The 24,931-nt window shown below is 48.7% G+C and overlaps 1 protein-coding gene across 2 annotated transcripts in view; it reads right to left on the reverse strand.

Annotated features, from left to right (window-relative positions):
* Positions 1-24,931, reverse strand: part of NEMF (nuclear export mediator factor) — a 191,266-nt gene that overhangs the window by 33,482 nt on the left and 132,853 nt on the right. For both annotated transcript variants that reach the window (XM_063947548.1, XM_063947547.1), the window contains exons 26-28: positions 14,747-14,885; positions 1,303-1,380; positions 1,038-1,232 (exon numbers count right to left, since the gene is read on the reverse strand). In XM_063947548.1, the coding sequence (XP_063803618.1) occupies positions 1,038-1,232; positions 1,303-1,380; positions 14,747-14,885 (412 nt within the window). The remainder of the gene's footprint in view (positions 1-1,037; positions 1,233-1,302; positions 1,381-14,746; positions 14,886-24,931) is intronic.

Raw genomic sequence — 24,931 nt, forward strand, 5'->3', positions numbered from 1 at the left:
TGAAAGAAAACACAGTGTTCAGCTTTCAAATTACTTGAAAACGTACGATACTTTGCAGAAGACATTTTGTGGGAAGATTACCTACGAACAAGTGACATTACCAAGAATGCAGCCTATCCATTCCCTAGGAGCCAATTACATCACCGAGAATGCAGCCTATCCATTCCCTAGGAGCCAATTACATCACCGAGAATGCAGCCTATCCATTCCCTAGGAACCAGTGACATCACTGAGATTGCAGCCTATCCAGTCACTAGGAACCAGTGACATAACTGAGTGCAGTTTATCCACTCACTAGGGACCAACGACATAACTGAGAATGCAGCCTATCCATGCACTACGAACTAGTGACACCACTAAGCATGCAGCCTTTCCATTCCCTAGGAACCAGTGACATCACTGAGCATGCAGCCTATCCATTCCCCAAGAACCAGTGACATCACTGAGCATGCAGCCTATCCATTCCCCAAGAACCAGTGACATCACTGAGCATGCAGCCTATCCATTCCCCAGAAACCAGTGACATCACTGAGCATGCAGCCTATCCATTCCCCAAGAACCAGTGACACCCTATCCATTCCCCAAGAACCAGTGACATCACTGAGCATGCAGCCTATCCATTCCCCAAGAACCAGTGACATCACTGAAAATGCAGCCTATCCATTACCTAGGAACCAGTGACATCACTGAGCATGCAGCCTATCCATTCCCCAAGAACCAGTGACATCACTGAGCATGCAGCCTATCCATTCCCCAAGAACCAGTGACATCACTGAGCATGCAGCCTATCCATTCCCCAGAAACCAGTGACATCACTGAAAATGCAGCCTATCCATTACCTAGGAACCAGTGACATCAGTACAGATGTGTGCATGCAACTAGTGCACTAAAACAAAACTCCTCTGAAAATGGGGTTAGCCCACTTCTTACAACCTATCAAGATCTGTAAAGACCTTATTGCCAGTGGTACAGGAGTCTCAGTAATACAAAACAATAAATAGTGTATAGCTTCATGTGTCCCAATTGCCCTTACCTACCTTGTCATCCTGCTGCTCCTCTAATGTAATGTCTTGTAAATCTTGTGTTATAAAGACCTCTGTAAATCCAGACCCATCTTTCTTCATAGGCCCACTTCCACCTTTTCCCTTCTGTGGCTGTTTCTTTGCTGTTTCTTCCTTTGTCTTTCCTTTCTTTCCCTTTTTTACCTTCTCTTCCTTGCTGGACCCTGCGGACTACAGAGCAGCGAGATTACCGACTGCGTCTCCAGAGGGTGAAACCTACACGATTAGCGTATGTTCTTACCCCGAGCAACTGCATAATAAGTTCTCGATCTTCATCATCCTGATCTTTGTACTTCTCTTTCATTTTCTTAATTTTACTCTGGCAGGATCAGAAATGGAGTCATTTGAACACAATTCTCAGAAAATCAGGATTTTGGTACTTACCGATAAATCCTTTTCTCCGATTCCACAGGGGCCACTGGAGCGTAGTTACAATGGGGAAATAGTAGGCAGTAATTGGGAGCTGGCACTTTAAAATTCTCACACTGTGGCTAGCTCCTCCCCTACTATCTCCCCTCCAAGCCAGTCTACGTAAAACTGTGCCCGAGGAGAGCTGGAATAAACAAACCTTAAGGTAGAGGAGGTTAATGACGCCCTGTAAACCAGGATAACACAAACTAAACCTGGAACAAAACCTAACAAAAAGCAGGTTAACCTGAACTGAACAAGCAGGCACCTAGTGATCTGCAAACCTTTAAGCAAAAAACAAGGAGGAAACAGCGCTGGGCGGGCATCCAGTGGCCCATGTGGAATCGGACAAAGGGATTTATCGGTAAGTACCAAAATCCTGATTTCTCCTTCATCCACTAGGGGCCACTGGAGCGTAGTTACAATGGGGACGTCCCAGAGCTCCCAAAACGGGTGGGAGAGCGCTGAGAGTCTTGTAAAACCGCTCGGCCAAACTGTGATGCAGAGGCCGCAAAAGTGTCAAACTTATAGAATTTGACAAACGTATGTCGGCCCGACCAAGTAGCCGCCCGACATAAAGTAGTCATGGAGACTCCACGGGCAGTCGCCCACGAAGGTCCCACAACGCGCATAGAGTGCGCTGAGATGGAAAACGGAGGCTCCCGAGCAACCGCCAATAAGACTGTCTGATGGTCAGATGTATCCAACGGCTATTTAGTACGGGAGCATCGTACAGAACAAAGAAGAAAACACTTCGTCGAATAGCCGAAGACCTCTGTAGAGAGAGTTGGTGAGCCCTGACAACATTCTAAGAGGGCCGAAAACACAAGTGTCAGATTTATATGAAAAACAGATATCCCCCCTGGAAGAAACGACCGCTGAGTCTGAAGCTCAGCCGTAACCCAAGTTGAAAAGGAAGGGGGAGTTGCCAATAGAGTACTCCCTGAAAGAGAGCCCGACTTACGGCCGCCAGGATAATTACTGCTGGAAGAAAACCGAAAGAGCAGAGACCTAAAATTCAGGTCAACGTAATTTGAAGCGCAGCCGAGTAAACCACCCAGAGAAAACCAAAGCTGACGGCTGAATGGTAGATCAAAAGGGGAAAACCCCTGTTATCCACACTATGCCCCTTAAAGTTTCCCAAGTGGCAAAAGCGAGAAGAGGTAGCCGACTTCCGAAATCGGGGCCCAGTAGGCATAACCGAACTAGGGAACTTCTCCCTTCTGAGGTCTCGTGAACAGTCACGCCGTTAAACGAAACCAGTGTAAGATTGAATAAAGAAAAAGGACCCTGTTGAAGTAGACAGTCCTGCAGAGGTAGGAGCCAAGGCTCCTCTACTGACAACAGGTGCAGGCTGGAACTTTAAGTCATGCGCGGCCAAACCGGAGCCACCGGGAGGACTAGCGTGCATTCTCTCCTCCTGTGTTACCAAAAGTGAGGTAGATAATAGGAAAGAAGGCAAGATAGACTAACCAGAAACTCCAAGGAGCCCTGAGGGCATCCTCTGCTATTGCCGCCAGAGGTCACGTCCGAGAGTAGCAAAGGGTTAAAGAGTCAGTCAGAATGTCCTAAGGTCGATCCGAAATCTCCGCCAACAGCGGACCAGCTGACAAAACTCCGGGAAATGTCCCCTCACCCGGGAGTCTAACCTGGCGGCTTGACCTGGAAAGAAGATTGTTGTCCTCCGCTCAGAGGGGAATGTAGGCGACCACTCATCGCGTCGCAACTTTAATGAAGGAATAGAGTACCTGGTCCCGAGGAAGAAAAAAATCCTCTGACGGACCGGGTTGAGAACCGTTTATGAGGAGCAAAAAGTGGACTCGTGTCGAACCAGAAGTTCCTGGATCCTTCGGATATTCAGTAGCAACCTAATCTGCAGAGTGGGATTCCAGCAGTAGATTGTCCCATTAGGGAACAAACGTCACTTCCTGCCTTTGAAAAAGAGCCATCCTGTGATCTTCATGAACCCAGTGGGAGCGGAAGAGAGACCGAATGGAAAGGACTGACCGTGAAAATGAGTATCCTGTAATGCGAATATGAGAAAAGCCCGATGAGGAAACCCAACGGAGTTCAGTAAACAGGCATGCTTGAAGACAAGGGACGCGTAAAACCCCCCTTTCTTCTTCAAACTAGCAATCACAGACTGAAAGGATTCTAAGGCCAGAATAGGCCTAGCCGAGCCATCTGGCTTTGGCACGGGAAAAGAAAACAAAGGCCTGAGAAATGCCCCGATTCAAATGATATGTGAAGACAGGGATCAACACCCTTTGCGGTTAGAAGCATCTGGAGCGCCGCCTGTCTTGTCATCGTAAGCCGGCCGACCCATGCCGAGGGACCACTGAGACGGTTGGACTCCCAAATCGAGTCTGTAACCGCCCAAGCCTTCCCAGACCTCCCAGTAAGACCACCGACAGGCGCCTGCCCTGGGACCCCCTCGGTGGTAGGAAGGTCTGACCTGCAGTGTTGGATGACCTAAAATCAGACTGGACTGAGGATGCTGAACCTCTGCTTCCGCCTGCTACCCTGAGATCCCTTGGCGACGGAGATACCGCCCCTGACCTGGAGTCGAAAGCCTGAAAGGGCACGGAAAGATCTAAAGGAAAGACCGGTAAAGGTCCGTCTTGGAGCTGGGGCAGCAGTAGGGGAAAGAAAAATGGACTTACCCCCAATGGTTCGAGAAATCATGCAGGAAGTTCCTTCCCCTGAACCAGCTGCCCCTTAGGATTCCGTGTTCACCTGTCACTGGCGCAGCCCCAGAGGTCGTCGGGTTAAGACAGCCCAAGCGAAAATAAGATTTTACTTACCGATAAATCTATTTCTCGTAGTCCGTAGTGGATGCTGGGGACTCCGTCAGGACCATGGGGAATAGCGGCTCCGCAGGAGACAGGGCACAAAAATAAAGCTTTAGGATCAGGTGGTGTGCACTGGCTCCTCCCCCTATGACCCTCCTCCAAGCCTCAGTTAGGATACTGTGCCCGGACGAGCGTACACAATAAGGAAGGATTTTGAATCCCGGGTAAGACTCATACCAGCCACACCAATCACACCGTACAACTTGTGATCTGAACCCAGTTAACAGTATGACAACGTAGGAGCCTCTGAACAGACGGCTCACAACAAGAACAACCCGATTTTTTTGTAACAATAACTATGTACAAGTATTGCAGACAATCCGCACTTGGGATGGGCGCCCAGCATCCACTACGGACTACGAGAAATAGATTTATCGGTAAGTAAAATCTTATTTTCTCTAACGTCCTAGTGGATGCTGGGGACTCCGTCAGGACCATGGGGATTATACCAAAGCTCCCAAACGGGCGGGAGAGTGCGGATGACTCTGCAGCACCGAATGAGAGAACTCCAGGTCCTCTTTAGCCAGGGTATCAAATTTGTAGAATTTTACAAACGTGTTCTCCCCCGACCACGTAGCTGCTCGGCAGAGTTGTAATGCCGAGACCCCTCGGGCAGCCGCCCAGGATGAGCCCACCTTCCTTGTGGAATGGGCCTTGACAGATTTAGGCTGTGGCAGGCCTGCCACAGAATGTGCAAGTTGAATTGTGCTACAAATCCAACGAGCAATCGTCTGCTTAGAAGCAGGAGCACCCAGCTTGTTGGGTGCATATAGTATAAACAGCGAGTCAGATTTTCTGACTCCAGCCGTCCTTGAAATATATATTTTCAATGCCCTGACAACGTCCAGCAACTTGGAATCCTCCAAATCGCTAGTAGCCGCAGGCACCACAATAGGCTGGTTCAGGTGAAACGCTGACACCACCTTAGGCAGAAAATGAGGACGCGTCCGCAGTTCTGCCCTGTCCGAATGGAAAATCAGATATGGGCTTTTATACGATAAAGCCGCCAATTCTGACACTCTCCTGGCTGAAGCCAGGGCCAGTAGCATGGTTACTTTCCATGTAAGATATTTCAAATCCGCCGATTTGAGTGGCTCAAACCAATGGGATTTGAGAAAATCCAAAACTACATTAAGGTCCCACGGAGCCACTGGGGGCACAACCGGGGGCTGTATATGTAGTACTCCTTTTACAAAAGTCTGGACTTCAGGAACTGAAGCCAATTCTTTCTGGAAGAAAATCGACAGGGCCGAAATTTGAACCTTAATGGACCCCAACTTGAGGCCCATAGACAATCCTGTTTGCAGGAAATGTAGGAATCGACCCAATTGAAATTCCTCCGTGGGGGCCTTCCTGGCCTCACACCACGCAACATATTTTCTCCAAATGCGGTGATAATGTTGTGCAGTCACCTCCTTCCTGGCTTTAACCAGTGTAGGAATGACCTCTTCTGGAATGCCTTTTTCCCTTAGAATTCGGCGTTCAACCGCCACGCCGTCAAACGCAGCCGCGGTAAGTCTTGGAATAGACACGGTCCCTGCTGAATCAGGTCCCGTCTTAGAGGTAGAGGCCACGGATTTTCCGTGAGCATCTCCTGAAGTTCCGGGTACCAAGTTCTTCTTGGCCAATCCGGAGCCACGAGTATCGTTCTTACTCCCCTTTGCCGTATAATTCTCAGTACTTTGGGTATGAGAGGCAGAGGAGGAAACACATACACTGACTGGAACACCCACGGTTTTACCAGAGCGTCCACAGCTATTGCCTGAGGGTCTCTTGACCTGGCGCAATACCTGTCCAGTTTTTTGTTGAGGCGAGACGCCATCATATCCACCTTTGGTTTTTCCCAACGGTTCACAATCATGTGGAAGACTTCTGGATGAAGTCCCCACTCTCCCGGGTGTAGATCGTGTCTGCTGAGGAAGTCTGCTTCCCAGTTGTCCACTCCCGGAATGAACACTGCTGACAGTGCTATCACATGATCTTCCGCCCAGCGAAGAATCCTTGCAGCTTCTGCCATTGCTCTCCTGCTTCTTGTGCCGCCCTGTCTGTTTACGTGGGCGACTGCCGTGATGTTGTCCGACTGGATCAACACCGGCTGACCCTGAAGCAGGGGTTTTGCCAGGCTTAGAGCATTGTAAATCGCTCTTAGCTCCAGTATATTTATGTGAAGAGACATCTCCAGGCTTGACCATACTCCCTGGAAGTTTCTTCCCTGTGTGACCGCTCCCCAGCCTCTCAGACTGGCATCCGTGGTCACCAGGACCCAGTCCTGTATGCCGAATCTGCGGCCTTCTAACAGATGAGCACTCTGCAACCACCACAGAAGAGACACCCTTGTCCGTGGCGATAAGGTTATCCGCTGATGCATCTGCAGATGCGATCCGGACCATTTGTCCAGCAGATCCCACTGAAAAGTTCGTGCGTGGAATCTGCCGAATGGGATTGCTTCGTAAGAAGCCACCATCTTTCCCAGGACTCTTGTGCATTGATGCACAGACACTTTTCCTGGTTTTAGGAGGTTCCTGACAAGTTCGGATAACTCCTTGGCTTTCTCCTCCGGAAGAAACACCTTTTTCTGAACCGTGTCCAGAATCATTCCCAGGAACAGCAGACGTGTTGTCGGGGTCAACTGAGATTTTGGAAAATTCAGGATCCACCCGTGTTGTTGCAGCACTACTTGGGTTAGTGCTACTCCGTCCTCCAGCTGTTCTCTGGACCTTGCCCTTATCAGGAGATCGTCCAAGTAAGGGATAATTAATACGCCTCTTCTTCGCAGAAGAATCATCATTTCGGCCATTACCTTGGTAAAGACCCGAGGTGCCGTGGACAATCCAAACGGCAGCGTCTGAAACTGATAATGACAGTTTTGCACCACGAACCTGAGGTACCCTTGATGTGAAGGGCAAATTGGGACATGCAGGTAAGCATCTTTTATGTCCAGGGACACCATAAAGTCCCCTTCTTCCAGATTCGCTATCACTGCTCTGAGTGATTCCATCTTGAACTTGAATTTTTGTATGTACAGGTTCAAAGATTTCAGATTTAGAATAGGTCTTACCGAGCCGTCCGGCTTCGGTACCACAAATAGCGTGGAGTAATATCCCTTTTCCTGTTGTAGGAGGGGTACCTTGACTATCACCTGCTGAGAAAACAGCTTGTGAATGGCTTCCAATACCGTTGCCCTGTCTGAGGGAGACGTTGGCAAAGCAGACTTTAGGAACCGGCGAGGGGGAGACTTCTCGAATTCCAACCTGTAACCCTGAGATACTACCTGCAGGATCCAGGGGTCCACCTGTGAGCAAGCCCACTGCGCGCTGAAATTCTTGAGTCGACCCCCCACCGTTCCTGAGTCCGCTTGTAAAGCCCCAGCGTCATGCTGAGGGCTTTGCAGAACCCGCGGAGGGCTTCTGTTCCTGGGAAGGAGCTGCTTGCTGCCCTCTCTTACCCTTTCCTCTGCCTCGGGGCAGATATGACTGTCCTTTTGCCCGCTTCTTATAGGACCGAAAGGACTGCGGCTGAAAAGACGGTGTCTTTTTCTGTTGGGAGGGGGTCTGAGGTAAAAAGGTGGATTTCCCGGCAGTTGCCGTGGCCACCAAATCCGATAGACCGACGCCAAATAATTCCTCCCCTTTATACGGCAATACTTCCATATGCCGTTTGGAATCCGCATCACCTGACCACTGTCGTGTCCATAAACTTCTTCTGGCAGATATGGACATCGCACTTACTCTCGATGCCAGAGTGCAAATATCCCTCTGAGCATCTCGCATATAAAGAAAAGCATCCTTTAATTGCTCTAAAGTCTGTAAAATACTGTCCCTATCCAGGGTATCAATATTTTCAGTCAGGGAATCCGACCAGACCACCCCAGCACTGCACATCCAGGCTGAGGCGATGGCTGGTCGCAGTATAACACCAGTATGTGTGTATATACTTTTTAGGGTAGTTTCCAGCCTCCTATCAGCTGGATCCTTGAGGGCGGCCGTATCAGGAGACGGTAACGCCACTTGTTTTGATAAGCGTGTGAGCGCCTTATCCACCTTAGGGGGTGTTTCCCAGCGCGCCCTAACCTCTGGCGGGAAAGGGTATAATGCCAATAACTTTTTTGAAATTAGCACTTTTCTATCTGGGTTAACCCACGCTTCATCACATACATCATTCAATTCCTCTGATTCAGGAAAAACTACAGGTAGTTTTTTCACCCCCCACATAATACCCCTTTTTGTGGTACTTGTAGTATCAGAGATATGCAAAGCCTCCTTCATTGCCGTGATCATATAACGTGTGGCCCTACTGGAAAATACGTTTGTTTCTTCACCGTCGACACTAGATTCAGTGTCCGTGTCTGGGTCTGTGTCGACCGACTGAGGTAAAGGGCGTTTTACAGCCCCTGACGGTGTCTGAGACGCCTGGGCAGGTACTAACTGGTTTTCCGGCCGTCTCATGTCGTCAACTGATTTTTGTAATGTGCTGACATTATCACGTAATTCCATAAACAAAGCCATCCATTCCGGTGTCGACTCCCTGGGGGGTGACATCACCATTACCGGCAATTGCTCTGCCTCCACACCAACATCGTCCTCATACATGTCGACACACACGTACCGACACACAGCAGACACACAGGGAATGCTCTATTGAAGACAGGACCCCACTAGCCCTTTGGGGAGACAGAGGGAGAGTTTGCCAGCACACACCCAAGCGCTATAATATATATGGGAACAACCCTATATAAGTGTTGTATCCTTATAGCAGCTTAAATATAGTAATATCGCCAAAAAAAGTGCCCCCCCTCTCTGTTTTACCCTGTTTCTGTAGTGCAGTGCAGGGGAGAGTCCTGGGAGCCTTCCTCACAGCGGAGCTGAGCAGGAAAATGGCGCTGTGTGCTGAGGAGAATAAGCCCCGCCCCCTATTTCGGCGGGCTCTTCTCCGGAGTTTGTGAGATCTGGCAGGGGTTAAATACATCCATATAGCCTCAAGGGCTATATGTGATGTATTTTTTAGCCATAGAAAGGTATTATACATTGCTGCCCAGGGCGCCCCCCCAGCGCCCTGCACCCTCCGTGACCGCTGTGTGAAGTGTGCTGACAACAATGGCGCACAGCTGCAGTGCTGTGCGCTACCTCAGGAAGACTGAAAAGTCTTCTGCCGCCTGCTTCTGGACCTCTTCCATCTTCGGCATCTGCAAGGGGGGTCGGCGGCGCGGCTCCGGGACCGGACTCCATGGCTGGGCCTGTGTTCGATCCCTCTGGAGCTAACGGTGTCCAGTAGCCTAAGAAGCCAATCCATCCTGCACGCAGGTGAGTTGACTTCTCTCCCCTAAGTCCCTCGATGCAGTGAGCCTGTTGCCAGCAGGACTCACTGAAAATAAAAAACCTAAAAACTTTTTCTAAGCAGCTCTTTAGGAGAGCCACCTAGATTGCACCCTGCTCGGACGGGCACAAAAACCTAACAGAGGCTTGGAGGAGGGTCATAGGGGGGAGGAGCCAGTGCACACCACCTGATCCTAAAGCTTTATTTTTGTGCCCTGTCTCCTGCGGAGCCGCTATTCCCCATGGTCCTGACGGAGTCCCCAGCATCCACTAGGACGTTAGAGAAAATGCAGGTTCCGAGTATACAGACGTGGAGACCTCAAAAGAATATAAAGCAGAATCGTGATTCTGATCTGTCCCAAAGCATCAGTTGATCCTGATGCGAATTATCCAGTACCCTAGAGGACAATTGTTCCACAACCTACCTGCTCCGGATAAGGTCGAACCCCTGCTGTCGCATATGTCTCTCAGATGGATCCCTCAGCAAAGCTGCCCCAGGAAAAACGGCAGCCTGTTGGACCGACGATACATTGAGGGGTATACCCTGGAGAGGTCTGATATCGTTTCCTGCTATCTGCGGGAAAAGGATAGGCAAACAAACATTGTTCGATACCTGAAATTGTGAATTCGGGTGTTTCCCGGCCGCCTACCGGAGCATGCCCAGCTCATTCGAAACTGAACAAGTCGATGTCATTTCTTCCTTGGCGTCAAACCCCGAGGGACCTGAAGTGTCCGACCTCTTTACCTGCAGCACCAGACGAACTGCTGTACAATACGCCTCAATATCCGGAGATACTGGTTCAGTCCGTATCTCGTGTAACCTGGAGGTTAGCAAGATCCTTTTAGAAACCTGAAAACGTGCAGTCGTATGCACCGAAAACAGACATCCTAGGTATCCCGGACATCCATTGCCTCCTTCCAGAGAGGTCTATCATCCGCAGCGTCGTGTAACACTGAGGTTAGCAACCTCCTTTTAGAAACCCGGGGAGAAGAAATGACGGACGGGGTCTCTGGTAACGGTGACCTTACCTGCATAAGCTGAGCTGATCAAACAGGAACGTCCTGCAGCTGCATTGAGGGCTAATTAGATGGCTCCACCGCACAATCTACACATAACTGGGAATTCTCTGTCCTGGGTGTTACGTTTAGTTAAACGAAAAGAGAAAAGGCAGGTTAAAGAAGTGTAACCCTCTATAAACTCTGCACTATAACGTGCAGTGACAGGCGCATATCCCTTAAAGTTGGTGTCTTGTCCCCGCTATAAGCGTACCGAGCCACAGCTGCTATCTGGCTGACACCACACACATTCCCCCAAATTACACACCGTATTATTACCAAGTGACACAATGGAGTAATAAAGGGGTGACAACACCCGTGTATGTAGTGTACTGCTAATTCAGTAAGCTCCACTGGTTGCCCAAAATGGCGGGCAGCCTGTCAGTAAAGCCGGGGGAAAAATCAATGTGGCAGGGTGAAGAAATGTGGGACGTGAACCCAGGTCTTCTATATTATTGTAAATATTCAGTGAGCCTAACTGTGTCCTGATAAAGAACAGTAGTGAGCTGACTCCATATACCAGAAACAGGGGACTCCGTGTTGAATTAACAGCACTAGCCCCCCTTACAAAGGGGTACTGACCTAAGCGTTAGGTTTAAGCCCCCCCCACTCTGGCGCCTAACTTTAAAATTGACGGCGCTAGTTGATTATATACATAATACAAACTATATAAAATATAATATAATATATCTACAAGATATGTATATATAAATATATATATATATATATATATACATACAATATATATATATATATATATATATATGTATGCTACAGGAGGAACACCTTAAGAAAAGACCACTCACTGCAGTGATAAGATCCTGACACTCACAGCAAGCAGTGGAGTCCGGGTAGAGGTTTCCCCTGCAGAGAGGAAATGGCCGCCAGCACCAACCAAGCCGCAGGTGGCCGCCGGGAGCCGAGGTCCAAGACAGGAGGAAGCCCCGCCCCCCGTTATGTGCACTGCAACCCGGGCGCTTCATGAGCCACAGAAGCCCCTTAATTTAAAACCTGTAGCCCTCCTGCCCTAAGAAAGGCGGGGAGCGTCCTGCCTCCCCCGCCGTTCACACGCGCCGCTGCCAGGGAGCTGAGCCCGCCGAGCAGAGCGGGAGAAAGCTCCGCCCCCTCTGCACGAACTGTGTTCTGTATGAAGCTCCCGCGCAAACATTAGCGGGGAGCGCCCTGCATCCCCTGACGGCCCTGTGAGCCGCGGCTGGGGAGCGGGGGCGCTTAGCCCGCCGGGTCGAGCGGGATTAAGCTCCGTTCCCCTAGTAATGGCGCCTAAATATAAAGGTGCCATCTAAAATAAAAATCTTTTCCTTTTTGTCATGCATTACACAGAGGGGTGTTAGACCAGGGTCGTGGCCCCCATGTATGGGAGCAGGGAGCGGGGAGTGAATAAAAGACACAGCACACGTCTGTACTCACCGCTGTTGTCCTGATGGAGTGGCCCCGACACGCGCCGCACGCAGCGGTGTCCGGCCGCATATACTCACCGCCCGGAATCTTCTGGTGGTGGATCGGCCCCGACACGCGCCGCACGCAGCGGTGTCCGGCCACTTTTGAGACTTACCGCTGCCCTGCTGCCGGAATCTTCTGCTGGTGGAGCGGCCCCGACACGCGCCGCACGCAGCGGTGTCCGCCAACTCAGGAGAGCTCAGTGTCTCCCTCAGCCGGGGCCCATCCCGAGCCGCACGCAGCTGCGATGGGACCCCGCCGGCAGCTCCCGCGGTGCAGACTGGCAGTGGCAGAGCTGCCAGTCTGTGTGTGTAAGTAAGAAAAATAAAATAATAAAAAAATTCTTCAGCTAAACCCAAGTGAACCAGCTCACCTCGGGCAATAAACTAAGACTGGGTTGGAGGGGAGATAGTAGGGGAGGAGCTAGCCACAGTGTGAGAATTTTAAAGTGCCAGCTCCCAATTACTGCCTACTATTTCCCCATTGTAACTACGCTCCAGTGGCCCCTAGTGGATGAAGGAGAAAAAGTTGGGACATTTAATGAGAGACAAAAAATGCTAAGTTCTAACTATGGGGGTAATTCTGAGTTGATCGCAGCAGCAAGTTTGTTAGCAATTGGGCAAAACCATGTGCACTGCAGGGGAGGCAGATATAACATGTGCAGACAGAGTTAGATTTGGGTGGGTTATTTTGTTTCTGTGCAGGGTAAATACTGGCTGCTTTATTTTTACACTGCAATTTAGATTTCAGTTTGAACACGCCCCACCCAAATCTAACTCTCTCTGCACATGTTATATCTGCCCCCCCTGCAGTGCACATGGCTTTGCCCAACTGCTAACAAAGTTGTTGCTGCGATCAACTCAGAATTAGGCCCTATATTAGAAAAGTATATTCTACAATGAAAGTTTTTTTTTATTTAAAGCCCCACTTTTCCAGCTTATTTTTATAGGGCTATTTTGGAGGGGAGAAATGGACAACTGAAGCTTTTAAACAACTATACACATGAAACATGACTACTTTATACTACTCTGATTTTCCACTGCAGCATTAGTACAAAATAAAACTATAATTGATTATCTGTATTTCCCCCTCCACCAGAAACGGCTGAATCTCCCACCAGTCCCCAGTAATTGTACAGTTATAATGTGTAAGACAATAAGTGATGATAAACCACAGTATGCCAATTAGGATGGCTGTGAAATCACTGGTCCACGGTCTTTGCTAAACAATTCATCAACTCATACTTTTGTACTGCTTCACAATGATGTGAGATGAAGACACAGCATTCTCCTAAGCTCTGATTGCTCTCTCTAAAAATGATGGAGTAACCTGTCCTTTGTTGTACTGAACTACACACCATCCCCTATTTCCCCTCTGATCTATCACCTATATCCACTATTACCTCCAATAGTTTTTCATGAAAAATCAATAAAGTTTTTTAAAGAGCAACCCTATCCCACTGTTCCATCTGCTGCGCCTTGCCGGCATTGATTTGGATCCCCTCCCCAGTTTCAGAAGTGAGACCATATTTCCCTCTATGCCTTCATACACATCCAGCTACCTATTACTTATGGACAAGCTCTGTACCTACTATAGTCACTTTTGTATACATTGTTATTCAGTACTGTGTCCTGCTCTGGCCCCCGTCCCAATCTCTGCTGCACCGCATCCCCTCTTCCGAACCATACTTACCCCGTTCCCTATGGTCAGGCTGATCATCTACTTGTACGGTGAGGTCTCCCCCATCTCCCTAGCAGTGGGAGCCTTACGCCGTGGCTCCCGCTGTGTGCATGTATGTGTGCAGAGAGGTGGAAAAGTATCCAGAGAAGCAGTGTACAAAGCGAGCGCCATCCACTTAACAACCAATCTTTTCATTGAATCAATCGTTACTGTTTTTAATGATTGATTAATGCCCTGTTTAGTTGACTTACATTAATTATGAGAATGATGGAGTGGTCTTATTACATGTCGCTGGTTTGGGTATGGTGTGTTTTATGCTCAGTATATGCCTGAAAATGCACTTCTCCAATGTACTGCAACATTAAATCACAAAACAGGGTCCATCAAAGTAAAGGGACGAGACTGAGACAGAGAGGTCTGAGCTGATGCAAAATTCAAGTTTCTTTGTGGAATGGAAATGTCCGAACAAGCCGCCAGCACAATGCAATGACCAAACCAAATAATGCAGCCTCTCCGCCTCTTAACCCTTTTTCTCCTTCATCCACTAGGGGACACTGGAGGATCATTACAGTGGGTATAGATGGTGGTCAAGTGGAGCCGGCACTTTAAATTCTTTAGAATTGTGACTTGCTCCTCCCCTCTATGCCCTCCCTACAACCCCCTATTCATAGTGATGGGCATTATTGATAAATGTATTGTGTAGACTGTATTGTGATGACGGCTGCCATTCAAATCCCAATGTATAGGAAAATACGGTTAAAAATTTCTGGCAGATGGCAGTACCGGCTTGTAACGGTCGCTGCGCAAGTCTGAAAGATGGCTTCACCCAGAAAGATCGCTGCAATGAAACTAGACTCATCTATAACAAAGTTACAAAGCATGTTCTCACCCCCACTCCTAGCATGCGTAGATTTAATACCTTTTGTCCTCTTTTCAGTGGCTGCTGCAGAGCACCCCCTTGTGGTGCACTCTGGGGTACAGCCACCCCGGCTTTGTCTGCATCTTCCAATTGCCTGAATTCCTCAGAGTCATCTGGCTTCTTCTTTTTCTTAATTTCACTGAAAGATAAATTCTGTTTACTAACATTATCTCAGGCCAAAGCTTTAACCAGGACAGAGGGGAATATTATGTCAAGTGGGAGGAGCCTGAAAATGTTCTTTCAAAATATAATTTATTGGAACAATACAAACTTACATCAGTTCTATTAAATAGTTGTAATTTAGGATGTAACAAATGTCCTTTTTTTGAAAAAAAATTAAAAAGTCCAGCAAAACCGATGTTTCTAATATTTTTCTATTGTTTTACACAGGATCATTGCCATTTTTTTTTAATTACTTTTACTTACTGTTGAGCTGTAATTCACTTAGAACTAAATTTCCACAATACCACTATTCTAAAAATAGGATTTTAAACTACCTAATGGTAAATCCCTTTCTCGTAGTCCATAAGGGATATTGGGGAATTAGTACGATGGGGTATAGATGGGGTCCAAAGGAGCCGAAGCACCTTACATTTCTTCAACTGGGTGTGCTGGCTCCTCCCCTCTATGCCCCCTCCCAAAAGCAGTTATAGGTAAAATAGTGCCCGAAGGAGAATGGACATACTTGAGAGAAGGAACATAACAACGAGTGGTGAGATTCACACACCAGCACACCAATTACATACATAAAACGACCAGCAACAGCTGGTAACAAACAGCAACAGCTGATCCGGTAACCATAAAAGAGAAAACCTGCCGAAAAGTCAACGCACTGAGGCGGGAGCCCAATATCCCTTATGGACGAGAAAAGGATTTACCGGTAGGTAATTAAAACCCGAGTTTCTCTAGCATCCATAAGCGATATTGGGGGAATTAGTACAATGGGTACGTCCCAAAGCTTCCAGAACGGGCGGGAATGTGCGGAGACGTCTGCAGCACCGCCTGCCCAAACTGGGAATCCTCTTTAGCCAGGGTATCAAACCTGTAGAACTTCACAAAGGTGTTCTTCCCCGACCAGGTAGCAGATCGGCATAGTTGCAAGGCCAAGACTCCACGGGCAGCCGCCCAGGAAGACCTCACCAATATTTTAGAGAGGGCCTTCAGAGACTGTGGAACGGGCAAGGCTGCCGACACAAAGGCCTGTTGGATAGTAAACCTAATCCAACGAGCAATGGACTGCTTAGAAGCAGGGCAACCCTTCTTCTGCACATCATATAGCACGAACAAGGAATCCGTCTTTCTGATCCGAGCCGTTCTCCTGACATAGATCTTCAAGGCTCTCACAGCATCTAACGACTCCGGAGGAGCAGATGTACCAGAACTTGACAGGACTACAATCGGTTGATTCAAGTGTAATGCAGAGACGACCTTCGGCAGGAGCTGCTGTCTAGTCCTGAGCTCAGCTCTGTCCTCGTTAAAGACCAAGTAGGAACTATTACACGATAAGGCCACCAATTTTGAGACACGCCTAGCAGAAGCCAGGGCCAGCAACATCACTGTCTTCCACGTGAGGTACTTGTCTTCTACCCTCATCAAAGGTTCAAACCAGGAGGACTGTAGAAATTCCAACACCACATTCAAGTCCCAGGGTGCCATGGGCAGCACAAATGGAGGTTGTATGTAGAGAACTCCCTGCAAGAAGGTCTGAACTTCTAGCAACACTGTCAACTTCTTCTGGAAGAAAATTGAGAGAGCTGAAATCTGGACCTTAAGGGAACCCAGACGTAAGCCCTTATCCACACCAGCCTGCAGGAAACGTAGGAGACGTCCTAAGTGGAACTCTGCAGGAGGATGTGTGCACCAGGAGACATATCTCCTCCAGATATGATGATAGTGTTTTGACAGAACAGGTTTTCTGGCCTGAACCATGGTTGCAATAACCTTCTTGGACAGGCCTTTTTTTTTTTCAGTGGCAGAGGCCAAGGGTTTGTCACGGACAGGTCCAGAAGATCTGCATACCACGCCCTCCGATGTCAAACCGGTGAATGAGAATTGCCTGGACTCCCTGATTCGTCTGAGCACCCTCGGGAGCAACAGAATCTGAGGAAACAGGTAGACCAACGGATAAAGCCAAGGAGACATCAGCGTGTCTATTTCCCTCGCTTGAGGGTCCCTGGTTCTTGAGCAACACCAGGGAAGCTTCTTGTTGAGTCGAGAAGCCATCAAGTCCATCTGTGGGCAGCCCCACAAGTCGATGATCTGTTGAAACACCTGGTGGTGGAGACCCCACTCTCCCAGGTGGAGATCGTGGCGGCTGAGGAAGATCGCTTCCCAGTTGTCCACCCACGGAATAAAGATGGCGGACATCACTTTTGCGATTCTTTCTGCCCAGAGGAGTAGTTTTGACACCTCTCGCATGCAGGCTCTGCTTTTGGTCCCTCCTTGCCAATTTATGGAAGCCACTGCTGTGGCGGCGTTGTCCGACTGGACTTGGATCACCCGATTCCTGAGCAGAGGAGAGGCCTGAGGTAGAGCATTGTAGAAAGCCCAAAGTTCTAGAAGGTGGATTGGAAGCAGGGCTTCGTGGGCTGACCATCTGCCCTGGAACTGAGCCCCCTGGGTGACATCTCCCCATCCTCTCAGATTCGCATCCGTCGTGAGGAGGATCCAATCCTGAATCCCGAAACTGCAACCTTCCAGCAGGTTTGAGGACTGTAACCACCACAGGAGGGAAATCCTGGCCTGTGGTGACAGACGTATTATCCGATGCATCTGAAGATAAGAAATGGACCACTTGCTCAGGAGATCTAATTGAAACGTTCTGCCATGGAACCTTCCGTACTGGATGGCCTCGTATGAGGCCACCATCTTTCCCAACAATCTTATGCAAAGATGGATGGATATCCGAGGAGGCCGCAAGACCTGTCGGACCATCTCCTGGAGTGTTCTTGCTTTGTTCTCCGGGAGGTACACATTCTGAGCCACCGTATCCAGAAACATTCCAAAGAACATGAGCCACTGAGTAGGCTCGAGGTGTGACTTCTGTAAATTCAGGATCCACCCATGATGTGACAGAAGCTGAATAGTGAGGTATATATTGAATTATAACAGCTCCCTGGATCTCGTTTTCAACAAGAGATCGTCCAGGTAAGGGACCATATTGACCCACTGGCATCGGAGCTGGAACATAATTTCCGCCATCACCTTCAAGAAGACCCTCGGAGCCGAGGACAGGTCGAAACGTAGTGCTTGAAACTGGTAGTGATCGTTCAGCAGGGCAAACCGCAGGTAAGCCAGGTGAGGCGGCAAAATCGGGATATGGAGACAGGCGTCTTTAATATCTAGCGAGACCATGAACTCCCGTTCTGCCAGACTCGCAATCACTGCTCGCAAGGATTCCATTTTGAAATTGAAAACCTTTAGGTAAGGGTTCAAGGACTTTAGATTCAGAATGGGCCTTACCGAACCATCCGGTTTCGGTACCACAAACAGGTTGGAGTACTAACCCTTTCCTTGTTGTTGTAGTGGCACTGGAACAATGACTTGGACTGGACCAACAGTAGGATGGTCTGTCGCAGCGTAACACGTGTGTCCTCCGAAACTGTTAAAGCTTGATTTGAAAATCATTGGGGAGGAGCACCATGGAACTCCAGCTTGTAGCCTTAAGAGATGAGGTCCTTTACCCAGGTATCCTGGCAGGTGCTTTCCCAGATGCGGCTGAAGTGACGAGTGGGGGGACACAGTCATGCTGAGGCCTGTGTGGAGGCTGAACTGGTACTGGGGTCCTGAGATCCAGCTGCAGCCTCTTACCTCTGGTGCCTCTCGCAGCATTGGAGGCACCTCTGGCTCTTAATCTAAATCTTGTAGTCCGAAAGGACTGGGTAGATGGTCCCGGGTAGGCACGCCTAGCCGGGAGAGCCCCAGTGGGGAGAAATGTGGATTTTTCCCTCAGTAACCTAGGAAATCCACGTGTCAAGCTCAACCCCGAATAGCCACTCCCCAAAGAAGGGAAGAGACTCCACATTGCGCTTGGAATCTGCGTCTGCTACCCACTGACGCAGTCACAAAGCTCTGCGCGCCGACACTGCCATGGCAGTACTCCTAGCATTTATAGCGCCTATTTTTTTGAGCGAGTCACACAGGACGCGTGCAGTCAGTGTCGTGTTTTTAGAGGGTCACCATAGTGACCAGGGGCATATCTCCCACAAGGCCCTCTTGAATTGGAGTCGCCCATGTATGTATGGCATGTGACATCTAGCAACCTGCCAGCACAGGTCTCTGTAATACGCCAGCTGCTGTAAATAGACATTAGTGTAGTATCTATCTATCTATCTATCTATCTATCTATCTATCTATCCCCAGGGTCCTTCAAGGGAAAGGATCCGGAAGTACCACCTCTTTTGAGAGGCGGGAGACCGATAAGTCTACGGCTGGGGGTTCTTCCCAATTTTTCCCATCTATAGGATCAAAGGGGAAAGAGAGTGTTGCTTATCTTTAAAAATGGAGTCAGTAGAGGTACACCCAACGCGTTTCGTCCAGACTTATCAAGGGGCCTGATGGACGAAACGCGTTAGGTGTACCTCTACTGACTCTCTCTTATCTTAGACTTTTTATCAGTATAATATTGATTTTACTGAATTTATGTGATCCAGGGTTCTAGCTATATATTTTACCTCGTGTATTTTTGGTATTTTATATCCTCCATATTTTAGCCCATCCCTGTTTTAAATTGCATAAATAAATATATTGTTATTTTTTTCTAATACGTATCCTGCAATAGTCTTCATATTTATATAATTTATCAGACACTGTTAGTCGCTTACACCCCTATCCCTTTTCCCATATCTAAATCTAAAGGCAGCTTATCCCTGCCAAATATTTAGGGGTCAGCTGACACCTTATATTGTTAAAGGAGTGCCCGAACTATAGTATTTTACTTCTTCCGTCATTGTATCTATTCACACACACCTGTAGCGCCATACTTCCACTACTCATATATATATATATATTTTCAGGATTTTCCCAGGCTTGCTTAATATGTCTAGTTACGGAGAGACAGGAAAATGACACACAGTTAGGAAAAATTACTGCGGTGAGGCAGCCTCCTCCAAAGGAATTTTTAATAGATCCCTGGCAGCAAGTATAAGGGGTTCAATACCCTGTGCAGAAGTAGAGTCCTCTGTAGTGGGATCTAATTCTTCCCCCTCGTCCTGTATTTCCTCCTCAGACCCTGAGAGTATAACAGTCAGCGTTTGTGAAGACCTGACCCGGGGATGGGGGTGCTGTTTTTCAGCTTTTGCAGTCAGGTCAGGCTGCTGCAATCGTTGTGTCTTCTGTTATTAGCAGTGAGCTGGGATAACATATCTGCCATTATACTCTTTATGGCACTGTGCCAGGATGGTTTCAAACCCTCCCTCTCAGTCTCTTCTGAGTTGGGAAGACTGACTGCATTGTTCACATGATATGTAACCATAGAGGGAGAAAATCTGGTGCGACATACCCTGCATAATTGGTTTTTAACCATGGTGCTTACACAACACACACACACACCAGTATTGTAAATAGCAAGCCTGCCCTTACTGTATGTGGGAAGGAGACAGAGTGAGAGGGGGACAGCACACTCAAGCTTGTCAGGCTCAGTGAGACTGCAGCTTTATCATAGTGAAAACCAGATTATTGTCCTTTTTAGGACACTATATAGTGTGTATGAGCGGCTCTCCCCCGTTTTTACCCCTCTGTATGTGTATCCTGGCGTGTCTGGAGGGGCGGTGTGTCCTTGCTGCTGCAGCTGTAAGCAGAGGAAGGTACCAAAATGCCGCTGGTCCCGCTGTGGGGAAGCTCTGCCCCCTGTAATGGCACCAGAGCTTCATAATTTTTTTTTACTGAGAAAAAAAACCTTCTACTGTGCAAACATCACAATGGCTGTTAGTTTCCACTACCGCTGCCAGTGTACACAGGGGAGCTATAGTGTGTCTCCCCGTGGAGGGCCCCGTATGCTGCACCAAGAACCGGGGGACCCCACTAGCAGGGTCCCGCTTTGTACTCACCACTCTTCTCACCTTTAGGCTATGTTAGGGGTGTGCTGCGTGCTGCGATTGCGACCGCCATGGTGCAGTGCCCCGCGGAACAAACAACCTCTCAGGATGGTGGTCCTGCAGCGGAGAAGCGGCTCTGACGCCTTACAGAGGCCGGTAACTGCCACCTCTCCTCCCTAACTCCCACGGTGCAGGTATACTGTTGCCCAGACAGTATACCGAAAATAATAAAGTTGAAAATAAACTGAAAAAAAAATCCTCTGGAGCTTCCAGAGTCTGCATCCTCTCCCGAGATCACTTTTTTCTAAACTGCCTGTGGGAGGGGGCATAGAGGGGAGGAGCCAGCACACCCAGTGGAAGAAATTTAAAGTGCACCGGCTCCTTTGGACCCCGTCTATACCCCATCGTACTAATTCCCCAATATCCCTTACGGATGCTAGAGAAAAATAAAGTGATGTCTTATTGATCTATGTCAAATGTGTGATATACGTAAAAGCCCACGAGAAATGGTGCGATTCCGGCGGGACCGTCACTAGATTTAAAGCAGCAATTGGTTTAGCTTTTAAACTAACTGCCACTTTAAATCTCACTGGCCTACACAAATTGCAGCTATTACATTTAGTCCATAAAGTACAAAGCAGAATGATTCTAATATTAGGTTAAGGCAAAATTTCCCTCTGTTTTCTAGAATATTCCCATGATATTAATTTATTTCTCCGATTCAGCTCTTAAGCGCAACAGTCCATACCAAAGGGATGAGGCCATCTGGGTCCTGAAGGAAGGGCGCTATAAATGGTTTGTTCCCAGGGTGCGGAAGCAGTTTTTGCAGTGGAAGTTATCTTGGATGCGTCACCATGTAGGAGGTGTCCCAAGATATTAGATGGCGACAGCACCAGCTGCCACTAGGAAACCCTCAGGAGTTTGCATCCCCTGCAGAAATTGTTCTGCACAATGAGTACAGACCTAGCCACCGAGGAGTCTGCAGAGTTGGGCATACACGCTGAACACGGGGGGGGGGGGATAATCACTGTTGTGATACATGGTGAGACCTACACTTCCAGCTCACCACTGGATGCTCTGTTTCAAGGGATGCTTTACAGGGGGCGGAGCTTGGTACTTTGAATTGCTGTCATATAGCTGACTGGGGGCAGATTTTACAATCAGTGATATTCAGCCAGCTGGAACACCATTTAACATGGATGGCGAGTGATAACAGGAATATCACTGGTTCAGGGACGTGCTCCCTATCATACTCAGAGTTCTCATTATAAAAATGATTGGAAGAACAGAAAGACGATATTTATAACTTACAGTATAAGCATCTTCTTTGTATTAATACAATCATCATTATAGATTAAATTAAATAACTGCAGGGAGAGACAGAGATGAGGCAGTGGCAGCTCAGCCTCATCTCTCACACTGTCGGACACTGCTTGTACAGATGGGCGGGGCTACACAGCAGCCAATCAGACCGCATAGAACAGGGGGCATGTGTGAGCTCTGATAGACAGCTTGGATTGGTCATGTGACCAATCCAGGAAATTAAGAAAGGCAGACACCGAAGCTGAGCTTCTTGGCAGGGGAGGAGGGAAATGGGGACCTGCAGTGCCAGCAGCAGCCACCTGTGCACAGTGACTGGGGTGTGTAATATTTGTAGTGAGTGTGGGGCAGGACTGTGTGTGTGTAATCTGTAGTGAGTGTGGGGACAGGATTGCGTGTGTGTAATCTGTAGTGAGTGTGGGGACAGGACTGCGTGTGTGTAATCTGTAGTGAGTGTGAGGACAGGACTGTGTGTGTGTAATCTGTAGTGAGTGTGGGGACAGGACTGCGTGTGTGTAATCTGTAGTGAGTGTGGGGACAGGATTGCGTGTGTGTAATCTGTAGTGAGTGTGGGGACAGGATTGCGTGTGTGTAATCTGTAGTGAGTGTGGGGACAGGATTGCGTGTGTGTAATCTGTAGTGAGTGTGGGGACAGGATTGCGTGTGTGTAATCTGTAGTGAGTGTGGGGACAGGATTGCGTGTGTGTAATCTGTAGTGAGTGTGAGGACAGGATTGCGTGTGTGTAATCTGTAGTGAGTGTGGGGCAGGACTGCGTGTGTGTAATCTGTAGTGAGTGTGGGGACAGGATTGCGTGTGTGTAATCTGTAGTGAGTGTGGGGACAGGACTGCGTGTGTGTAATCTGTAGTGAGTGTGAGGACAGGACTGCGTGTGTGTAATCTGTAGTGAGTGTGGGGACAGGACTGCGTGTGTGTAATCTGTAGTGAGTGTGGGGACAGGATTGCGTGTGTGTAATCTGTAGTGAGTGTGGGGACAGGATTGCGTGTGTGTAATCTGTAGTGAGTGTGGGGACAGGATTGCGTGTGTGTAATCTGTAGTGAGTGTGGGGACAGGATTGCGTGTGTGTAATCTGTAGTGAGTGTGGGGCAGGACTGTGTGTGTGTAATCTGTAGTGAGTGTGGGGACAGGATTGCGTGTGTGTAATCTGTAGTGAGTGTGGGGCAGGACTGTGTGTGTGTGTAATCTGTAGTGAGTGTGGGGACAGGATTGCGTGTGTGTAATCTGTAGTGAGTGTGAGGACAGGACTGCGTGTGTGTAATCTGTAGTGAGTGTGGGGACAGGATTGCGTGTGTGTAATCTGTAGTGAGTGTGAGGACAGGATTGCGTGTGTGTAATCTGTAGTGAGTGTGAGGACAGGATTGCGTGTGTGTAATCTGTAGTGAGTGTGGGGACAGGATTGCGTGTGTGTAATCTGTAGTGAGTGTGGGGACAGGACTGCGTGTGTGTAATCTGTAGTGAGTGTGGGGAAAGGATTGCGTGTGTGTAATCTGTAGTGAGTGTGAGGACAGGACTGCGTGTGTGTAATCTGTAGTGAGTGTGAGGACAGGATTGCGTGTGTGTAATCTGTAGTGAGTGTGGGGACAGGATTGCGTGTGTGTAATCTGTAGTGAGTGTGGGGACAGGACTGCGTGTGTGTAATCTGTAGTGAGTGTGAGGACAGGACTGCGTGTGTGTAATCTGTAGTGAGTGTGAGGACAGGATTGCGTGTGTGTAATCTGTAGTGAGTGTGGGGACAGGACTGCGTGTGTGTAATCTGTAGTGAGTGTGAGGACAGGACTGCGTGTGTGTAATCTGTAGTGAGTGTGGGGACAGGATTGCGTGTGTGTAATCTGTAGTGAGTGTGGGGACAGGACTGCGTGTGTGTAATCTGTAGTGAGTGTGAGGACAGGACTGCGTGTGTGTAATCTGTAGTGAGTGTGGGGACAGGACTGCGTGTGTGTAATCTGTAGTGAGTGTGGGGACAGGACTGCGTGTGTGTAATCTGTAGTGAGTGTGGGGACAGGATTGCGTGTGTGTAATCTGTAGTGAGTGTGAGGACAGGATTGCGTGTGTGTAATCTGTAGTGAGTGTGGGGACAGGATTGCGTGTGTGTAATCTGTAGTGAGTGTGGGGACAGGACTGCGTGTGTGTAATCTGTAGTGAGTGTGAGGACAGGACTGCGTGTGTGTAATCTGTAGTGAGTGTGGGGACAGGACTGCGTGTGTGTAATCTGTAGTGAGTGTGGGGACAGGACTGCGTGTGTGTAATCTGTAGTGAGTGTGGGGACAGGATTGCGTGTGTGTAATCTGTAGTGAGTGTGGGGACAGGATTGCGTGTGTGTAATCTGTAGTGAGTGTGGGGACAGGACTGCGTGTGTGTAATCTGTAGTGAGTGTGGGGACAGGACTGCGTGTGTGTAATCTGTAGTGAGTGTGGGGACAGGATTGCGTGTGTGTAATCTGTAGTGAGTGTGAGGACAGGATTGCGTGTGTGTAATCTGTAGTGAGTGTGGGGACAGGATTGCGTGTGTGTAATCTGTAGTGAGTGTGGGGACAGGACTGCGTGTGTGTAATCTGTAGTGAGTGTGAGGACAGGACTGCGTGTGTGTAATCTGTAGTGAGTGTGGGGACAGGACTGCGTGTGTGTAATCTGTAGTGAGTGTGGGGACAGGACTGCGTGTGTGTAATCTGTAGTGAGTGTGGGGACAGGATTGCGTGTGTGTAATCTGTAGTGAGTGTGAGGACAGGATTGCGTGTGTGTAATCTGTAGTGAGTGTGGGGACAGGATTGCGTGTGTGTAATCTGTAGTGAGTGTGGGGACAGGACTCTGCTA

This window comes from Pseudophryne corroboree, chromosome 12 (assembly GCF_028390025.1).
Source record: "Pseudophryne corroboree isolate aPseCor3 chromosome 12, aPseCor3.hap2, whole genome shotgun sequence".
NCBI lineage: Eukaryota > Metazoa > Chordata > Amphibia > Anura > Myobatrachidae > Pseudophryne > Pseudophryne corroboree.